The sequence below is a fragment of the Pocillopora verrucosa genome, chromosome 5 (genome assembly GCF_036669915.1).
Source record: "Pocillopora verrucosa isolate sample1 chromosome 5, ASM3666991v2, whole genome shotgun sequence".
Lineage (NCBI taxonomy): Eukaryota > Metazoa > Cnidaria > Anthozoa > Scleractinia > Pocilloporidae > Pocillopora > Pocillopora verrucosa.
Window position 1 is genome coordinate 4,502,883 of NC_089316.1, and position 9,806 is coordinate 4,512,688.

The following is a 9,806-nucleotide window of genomic DNA, read 5'->3' on the forward strand; positions in this document are numbered from 1 at the left end:
TACCCTTTCTGCCAACAATGAAGGGGATAGCTGAAAAAAATTCGCAAGTAACTTTGAAAAAAGACAAACAGCATATTATAGCAATAAAAAATCAGACTTCCTTCTTCATCTCCAATAACTTCAATCATTACAGTTGCGGTTAAATATCAAATTTGAAAAAAAAATTTAGCATAGAGTTCACCCTACATCTCAAATATTACACGTATTCTATAAGATTAGAAAGATGCATGTAACAAAAAAAAACCATTTTCTTTTGAGGGATTTGTTTTCCACAACCCTTTAGTCAGCGGTATTCAGTATTAAAGCAGACGTAATAAGCATTTACCTTGGTTCGAAAACAAAGAACTAAAGTCTGGTATCAAACACCTCTTCTTCCCCTGGATGGAATACGAAAAGAGATTGAAATACAATGCGCTCATTTTCTTTTAAGCGATACAAAAATAATTTTCACAAACACAGAAAAGAGTGCTACCACTTATCAAAGCTCATTAAATTTTTGCATGTCTGTGTTGAGGTGTTTTGAAAACTGAAGTACACAACATCAAAGTAACCATGTCCTTTCAATGAGCTGGGGTAAGAGGCGGCTATGTTTTCTGTATCTGGGAAAATTATTTCTGTATCCATAAAAAACACAAACAAACAAACTAGTAAAACGGCTTCATATATTCATAAATGTTTGATTTTAGCATTGTATAAAAAGTTATGGCTCTTCGTTACGAGGAGGTATAATAATGCCCAAGTGGTGTGGTTTTTTTGTTTTTTCTCAATGAAGTCACCTCCCGATATGAACCACGACCTTTCGACTAAGCACTTCAAGTGATCTTCAGCCAATTGAGTAGACTGATTATGCATCACCTTATAAAGCATGTGTGGACCAATTTGAATTTATCTCTTCTGATTTATAAAAAAATGTTACCTTCCTCTGCGACATCCATGTCAGGCTCAGGCGCCTTCACTTCTTCTTCACCTTTTTTAGCTCCTTTAGAAAATGATTTATTTGATACGAAAAAAGTTAGTATACAATCATTAAATTTTGTGTTTGTACTTAGAAGTTAAAATCATTAATGGTTAGTGACCAATCAAAACTCATTATCTCCTTTACCTTTGTTACTGGGCACCGAAATCTCTTCAACCTCCACCTGCTCCTCAGATTTACCAGCTGTGTGAAATCAGATTTATTATTAAAAGTCACGTTAATTACATTTACAACGCAACTAAGTCTTAAGTCTTTGACGACAACAAACTTTCCAATAAGAGTTTTTTTAAATTAATCTACGCATTAGGTTTAGTAACTGAGAAAGGGTTTTGTACCTTACCGGAAATAGAGACCGACAAGCTGCTCTCGTAAATTTTTTCATGTGACAGACTTAGAATCGTGATTTGATTGGTGATTAAGCGTTAACATGATAACCCCAGTCTTATTGGTGTGACATACAAAACCAAGCAATCAAGTATACCAAGTGCGCCAGCTTGATAGCACCAGCCACAATTCGCTGTTTTTTTTAGATTTATGAAATTTCCGAAAAAAAATGAAAGGAAAATTGAAAAGGTGTTTACCTTCCACAGTCTTTGTAGTGGCTGGTCTGATGTCAAAATCCTCCTGATAATCTGTTTTAAGGAACAAGTAGAGTAAAATGTTTCATGATACTTATGGTTCATGCGTTAATCTGCAATAAATATCTCTACAAATTTTATTTTAGGTACGTCAGAATTTCAGATGTATTCAATTATTTATTGATTTATGAATTAACACCGAGTTACAAAGCTCACATTTAAATCTGAAAGTTAATTTGGGCGCATGAAAATAGTTGCTGAAATAATATCTCTGCCAAATATAGTTGTTAAGACACATTACATTTTTTCATTTTGGCGATTCCTATGACCGTTTGTAAAAAGCAATTTGCAGTTGAAGTCACATTGGGCAACTGTGACTTTTGCAGTACTAGCACTTCTCTTAAATCAAGCGGTTGTCTACGCCTTCTTTATATATTTCTTTCATAAATAAATTTTTACCTGAGGAAGATGGATTCGCATCCCCTCCACAGGCTTGTTCAATTGCTGTCAACAGAGCAAAGAATTATCATTAAGTTATTTTTCATACAATATAAGTGAAAACTGGAAACAATGAAAGATCATTTTCAATATATATGTATTATTTATTAACTACAACCGTGTCATATGGGAGACGATGGTATCTTCCGTCCATAATACACTGTACAGGTTACCAATGTAAAGAAATGGGGATCTCATGAGTGGAGGTCTTAAAAAGTGCATATGGCAATTTAACAGCAGAATGTCTGGAGGTAACTTATCAACCAAAAGTAATATAACTTAATTTCGTCACATTATTGTCATATGGGAAACCATTCCTTAATCTATCCTTTCTCAAAATGCACCTACAGATATTATCAGAGCAGAAAAGGAATGCTATAGTTTCTATAGGTATTTCAATCTGAGAGGACTAACATTTGCTAGGTTAATTGATTAAACTATACATACCTGCCAAGAGAGTTGGATTGCAAAGTCAATTACAGCTTTATCGTTAGCATCAAAACTCTTATATTTCTTAACTGACCTGGTTGCGGTACAGGCAATTCAGGGGCTTCCACTTCTGGGATTTCGTTGTATTCCAATACCTGCATTTCAATTTGCTCTCCTACGGGAAAGAAAATAAAAAACAGGAATTAAGTATCTATCCTTTCTTAAAATGCACCTACAGAAATTATCAGAGCAGAAAAGGAATGCTATGGTTTCTATAGGTATTTCAATTTGAGAGAACTAATATTTGCTAGGTTAATTGATTAAACTATACATACCTGCCAAGAGTTTTGGATTGCAAAGTCAATTACAGCTTTATCGTTAGCATCAAAACTCTTATATTTCTTAACTGACCTGGTTGCGGTGCAGGCAATTCAGGGGCTTCCACTTCTGGGATTTCGTTGTGTTCCAATACCTGCATTTCAATTTGCTCTCCTACTGGAAAGGAAATGAAAAAAGGAATCAAGTATAGAAAAGAGAAAGGAAAGAAAAGTATCATACAGAGAACCCTACAAAGACGTGGAGGAGATATTTCGTATGTGACTACACTAAGAAGCACTCTATTTTTACCTTCTTCGACGTTAGCATGTTCATCTCCATTTCCAATCTGTCCCTGCTGATCATTATCTGCTTCTTTCATATGAAAAAGTAACACCAATTTAAAACTTAATGGCCATTGTCAGGTTTATTTAAAAAAAGCATTCAGCAATTCAGAATCTTAACCTTATGATTTAAGACAGAAGTATAGCAATTCATACTTTGAGAATTGTTTGCAAAATCTATCGCAAATGGCATCCATTTGTCTCAATGTTCCCTAATAGTTTAGTTTTAGAGATACTAACCTTCAAAAATCGAACTGAAAGCATGATTTCCACCATTAAAATTGATGATTTAATACATTGATGCCCTCTCTATTTAGGATCACTCTTGCTTTCTCTTTTACGTATGCTACAACTTAACATATTGTAAGTTGTACATTTGTGGTTTCAATAATTTGCTCAGTTTCTTTTTCGAAAAAAAAAATTTCATGTGTTTTCTACGATTTCATGCCAGTTCTATCCTATTCCTCCTCGAAAGCCTTGGAGTAAAAATCACACAAGTTACTTAAAGAAAACTGGGTTGCTTATACTCAATTTGATAAAAGTTAAAGTTTCTTCAATTCAAGGTTTGAAATATAGTTATTGTTATCGTGGTATTTTTCAATGGAACTTAAAACTGTACCTTCTTGATTTTGTCCTCTGCTGAAAATAGATCGAACATTGGACCACAACATCCTCAGTTTTGCTTTCAACACAGGCTGAACCTAGACATTCAAAATATATTGAATAGTTTACGTTAAGACTTTCAAGTAACGTATTTAGAAGTCACGTTGGTCTCTATGGCTAAAGTCAACGGCGGAGAAGCTAAAAAAATCTGTCCGATCATTTACTTTTTCATGCTTGTTTTGTATGTCAATCGTTACAATTACAAAATTGAGTTCCCAGCCTGCTCTGACACGAAACCAAATTTGAACATAACAGTAGGCGCTATTCTAAAGTAACAAAAAAGAGAAACATGTTACCTGTGGAGTAGAAAGCGTATACAGCAATGGGTTGATGGCTGAATTTATAGGCAGAGCAAACACTGCAATCCACACTGCCAGATCACCAGGTGGATCAAATGTTTTCTCGACGTGGGAACGGATGCCGATAGCAATGATTGGCATCCAACACAAGAAATCGGTCAGAATAATGAAGAAGACTCTTTTGGCAAGTGCTCTTTCTCTTTTGGCCTGAGCACTTTGTGCTCTTGCTCGTATTTCACGAACAGTTCCATGTGCACCAAGCTGTCTGCTTGACGACCATGATTTCCACAAGATGGCAATATAGGCAACCATGATGAAGATGAATAGGGAAAAATTCAAAACGATAAAGATGGAAGTGGAGTATTCCCAGCCTTCTTGTAATTCAGGGGAAAGCTGCAGGGGCAGGCACACTACATTATTGCCGTAATACCTCTCACTGAAATAGTGCATTCCGGACAAGGGAAGGAATGCCATAACGCCTCCCACCAGCCAGATAACTACGCACATTATACGGGTCTGCCTAGGGGTAATTTTTGCAAAGGTGTAAGGAAACACGATGTTCTTGAGTCTGTCCAATGCAATCAGAGAAATCATCATCACTGACACTTCACTTGAAAAGACAGACATGGCACCATTGAAATGGCAAAACCAACCGGTGCGCCACTCATAGTCATGCAGATAGTATTCCCCTGACCATTGCAGGTCTTTTATACCTATAATGATAAGGTATATCCCCATGATGCCGTCAGATACACCCAGATTCACCAACATGATAGACTGGACCTCATTGTTATCAGGGTAGAAATACTGCCACCCAACTACGAATAAAGACCCTAGCAACGAGAGGAGACCGACAATCCAAAGAGTTCTCCTTGGAGCATGGTGGCGGAACATGGAGTGGCAGCTTGCAAAGTTATCATTGAAGACATATTCGCAATCAGCATCCTGCCTGAAAAGATCGAGATGGCAGCACATCAGGTTGGTGTCCAAGGTTCTAAAATTCAAAAAAAGAAGAAGAAGAAAAAGAAGAAATATCATTTAATTATTGCATCTTTGAAAGCCATTAATAATCATTAATTGATTAATAACATAGACTATTGCTAAAATGATTGTTTGAAGGGGTGAGTGAAGGAAAGGATCGTTATGGAATCTTACACTCTGATGATGTGCGTCAAGTGCCTGAAAAAGCCTTTGGGGAGCTCAGCCATCAGGTTGTAATGCATGAACCTGTAATTTCAAATAATCATGATGTGAACATTAAGTTGGTTTATATCATAATTAACCGAACAAAATGATTCACTCCAAAAAATGAATTTTCAAGAATGAGATTCATCAAGCTAATGTAAATGTAAAAAAAAAAACTGTCCAAAAGGACAAAATAAAGAACCCTAACTGAGGACTTTTGTTACGGACCCTAGCATGATATTTTCTCAAAGATTTTTCAAATCTGAACATTAAGCCCAAGATAGGTCTCATCATGCTCTCTTGGAAAATTTTGATGGCTACTGATTTTATGAACGTGGCAGCCCATTCGGTTGAGTTCGTTCGCTGTATAAAAGTCTCTTTTCGGACTCATCCAGGGAAATATTGCTCTGGTGTGTCAAAGTTATTTTCAAAAACTACCATTTACGAGTCTTTTCTTTGTTTACAACAAAATCAAAAGAATACTCGCCCACAAGTTATCCGATTTCAATATCTGCAACAAAGTTTAGTTGCCTAGATAAACATCTGTCGTTCTCAGTAAACTTACAAAAATCGCAATTCGTGGGCATAGTTGAAAGTCGTGCTGGTAACGTTTTGTATCCTATTGCCGAAGATATTGCTGAAACGAAGTACGTAACCATTTACAATTAGGTCCTAAACGGGGACTTGCAGTAGCCATATTCCTCGTCCTAATAAATTTACATGGACTTTTCGTTAAAACTAAACAGATCTCCAAAATTTTTCTTTTTGTTTCTATGATATCCACCTCTGTTTATATTAAAAGGCACATTTTTAGTGCAACATGAAATTGAACAACATTGCTTCGTTGAACAAGGTAACTTGGACTAAAATCTCAGATTTTGAACGCTTATATTATATTCATTCCATTACTTCAAACATTGTAGAATTCTTTTGTGCGTGATTATCTGTACTCACAGAGCTTTGAGATTTTTGACGCCCTTGAAAATTTTGTCAGGCAGAGCCTCAATTTTGTTCTCTGAGAGATATCTTAAATAGGTGGAATGGATAATGAAATAAATTTTAAAATACATTAACATAACATGATTGGGTAAGGCAACTTTTATTAAAGCTATAATGGAGTTAACATTAAAATAATATTACTGTGTACAGTGTGCGATTCAGATCATCATGAAGAAAGATTTTGAGGTCTAAGTGTACTTACAAATCGAACAGCTCCACCAAGCCCTGGAACTGATCTTCATGAAGTTTCTCAATTTTGTTGTAGTCCATTTTCCTGAAGAGAGCATCATAGGCAGTTTAGACTGAAATTAGCTCATGTGGGAGTGATATTTTTAAATCTGCTTTTTAAAGGTAACTTCTGTAGTTAAGGCAGGGAATGGCGATGTTTTCCAGTAAAATAGCTCCCAGTCTTTATATCTTAATCTTCAAAGAACACATGAGACATATCTATAATGATCTCAAGATTAAGCACAAAAACTCTCAAGTTTATTCCCATGGGCCTCGAACGAGGACTGTTGTTTAAAGCTGAAGTTGAAAAAAAAATCATTATTGGTTCGCTTCCTGTTACAAATTACAACATTAGTGCCAGGGTAGTTTGATCCTTGTGCTGTATTCGATTTACGTTTACATTAATTCAGCCTCGCTTCCGTTCATGATTCGATGTATGATCACTTCCGGTAATGGCGACGACACATGTTAGAAAATATTAAAAGTTCTGTGTTGAAATCCAAGAATATATCTCCGTTTCTCGTGCCATCCGAACACCACAATCCTGCAATACAACAAATTCTTAGATATTGTCAACTCGGATAACAAGGAAAACAAAACTTTGGCCTTCCAGAGGTAAATTATAAAGTAAGTTGTCATTAACTAGGAAGCTTCTATACTCATCAAGTGCTTTTATATTCAAGAAAATCCTATAAAAATAATTAATAATTTTTTTTTATTCCAATATTTATCTTACTTACAGAAATTCTACCGCTGTAATGTTCCTGAAAATATACGGTGGCAGATTTCCAATTTCATTGTTTGACAAATCCCTGAAAACAATTATTACCACAGCTACAAAGATTTCGCTTATGATGGAACTACTAAACTCTCAGAAAATGTTGTTTACTGGTGCATTTGCTTTCCCTTTTCAGTTTATTTCCCCTAAATCCCTCAGACATATTCCCAAAAAAAAGGTTAATGTTTTAAATTCCAGCTCAAGAAGATCCTAGCAAATTATCCTTGCCAAGAACGTTACGATAAAAAAATGTTTAATTTTTTAAGGGAAAACATTAAATGAAACATGTTTCATTTATACAAAATTGAAAAACGGGTAAATCAAGGAAATGTCATTCCCTGACTTTTTTTGGGGAAACCTCAATAACACAAAAACCGTAAAATCGTAAAACAAACAAGCCAAAAAAAAGGTAAAAAAACAAAACAAACCTGCGGCATAGAGATGAAATCCAAATGCAAAATTACTTTTCCGTTACAACTATTATGATCATCATCATCATCATTATTATTACTATTATTATCATTGCTATTGTTATCATCATCAGCCGTTAGTTAATAGCTTATCAACAAAGAAGGTACTTTATCCTGCAAAAAAACAAATCTGGGAGTTGTTAAGGCTCCTATTTAAAAAGAACCTTTTGAACTTTTACACCTCCTAGTACCTTAACATTACTAATCAAAGCAGAACAACCACATAAAATAGCATCCTCTAATTCAACTGACCAGATTAACAAATACAAGCTGGAAAAGTCATGATTTTTTAGCTGTGACGGCTATGCTTTTGTAAACAATATTTTAAAAATGATCCTTTGGTTCTTCACAATTATCTCCTTGGTTAAATTGCTATTTCACTCACAGATGTGTCAGCTTGGAAAGGCTGTTAAAAAGTCCGTCTGGTAGACTTTTCAACTTGTTATTTGACAGAAGGCTGGTTGGAATGACGAGACAAAAAAAAAGCATTTTCATTAAGTCTGCGATCTGAAATTTCCAAGTTAAAATACATAAAGATAGCGAAAGATGTTTTTCGTCTTGTCACGAATGTAGGATAAAGAAAAAATTATCTACGGTGATGCTATCGACAATCCTGGTCCTAGCAGTATGCGGGACGCCTGTCATAGACTTCGTAATAGACCTCGCCCACCGTAGAGTCTCTGTGGCTCAGTATAGAGCTCTGAAGGTCTGATTTTCAATTCCTCATAGGGACTCAGAAGTTTTTCTTTGTTACACGCTCGTGACAAGACGAAAAACATCTTTCTCTATTTTCTTTACTGAGATCAAAACTTACCATCTCTCATTCTATTTATCGTACATAAAGTTGCTAGTCATCAGAACCAACCAAAGAGCAGCATGAAGTCATATATATACATGCAATGTTTGTCTTATGATACAGAAAATATTCAAGAGTCTCTTCATTCATTTTGTTTGGTCAATATCTATAACAAGAAAAGCAATTATAGGCCGCTAATAACTTGAAATTTGCGTATTCACTGAACTCTTTTCCCCAACATAGACAATGGCTGCCTCTCGTGTATCAATGAAGAGATCATTAAGCTCGTGATCTAAAAAAAATATTCCAACATGGTTCAAAACAGAGATAGATGTCCAATGAAAACAACTCTGATATTCATAACATGCATGAATTTCCTTAATGTATGTATTATCTTTGTACTAAAAAATGTCAATTCAGCAACGGAAACACAATATAGGATGATTCAGTTTTAATTTCTGTGCTATCGGTGCAGATGGGAAGATTTTAGATCATTTTCTTGTTACATGCTTTAATCACTGAAAGGAAAGAAAAGTATGATACTGGCAGGATCTGTGTAAAAATATACAAGCAATCACAAGCTGTAATTTTACAAAAGAGAGGAAAAATTTAATTAATGCTGGAACACTCTCTGCAGTTATTGAGTTTAAACAAGGGGAAAACTTGAGTTAACTTACAGTAGACTTAGGAGTTTTAGATCTTGGAATAAATCAGGAGGCAATTCAGTGAAGTTGTTGTCTTGCAACCATCTGTGTTGTAATTTGAAAAAAAATATGATCTGTATGCAAAATCTATTTAGTTTTATTGAAACATTTATTTACCGCCTTGTCTTATGATCACTGACGGGAAGGGAAGAAAAGAGAAAAGAAAAAAATGAAATGGAAAAACAAGTATAGACAGGGCAGTAGGAGAGGGGAATGCTGCTGCGTTATGAAAACAGTTTTTCTTTGATAGCTGTATAATTTGATCCACAGCAAAGAAAATAGCCATATATTACCTCTGACTATACAATATAACGCAATGGGATGTAGTGCAATACGAAGAGATGCGATTCAGCATATTACCTTATCAATAACACAATAAAAACTTAACCAATCGACTAATGTTCCCAAACCCGATGCAGTGCTATAAAATCATTATCTGCCTCTGTTTTTTTTTCACAACATGATTCAGCAGATCACGATATGTCCTGATCCAGCCAAAGCAGTTAGTAAATTTTATCATCCATAATTTTGTTTTTAGGATAAG

General features: G+C 35.1%; 1 protein-coding gene across 1 annotated transcript; it reads right to left on the reverse strand.

Annotated features, from left to right (window-relative positions):
• Positions 1 to 468: 468 nt before the first annotated feature.
• Positions 469 to 5,310, reverse strand: LOC136280647 (G-protein coupled receptor GRL101-like). Its single transcript, XM_066166279.1, has 11 exons — positions 5,258 to 5,310; positions 4,100 to 5,096; positions 3,760 to 3,841; positions 3,109 to 3,171; positions 2,893 to 2,976; positions 2,576 to 2,656; positions 2,014 to 2,058; positions 1,558 to 1,608; positions 1,103 to 1,159; positions 917 to 979; positions 469 to 614 (listed from the first exon to the last, which is right to left on the reverse strand). The coding sequence occupies exons 1-11, from the start codon at positions 5,308 to 5,310 to the stop codon at positions 469 to 471; spliced, it is 1,722 nt and encodes a 573-aa protein (XP_066022376.1).
• Positions 5,311 to 9,806: the final 4,496 nt, after the last annotated feature.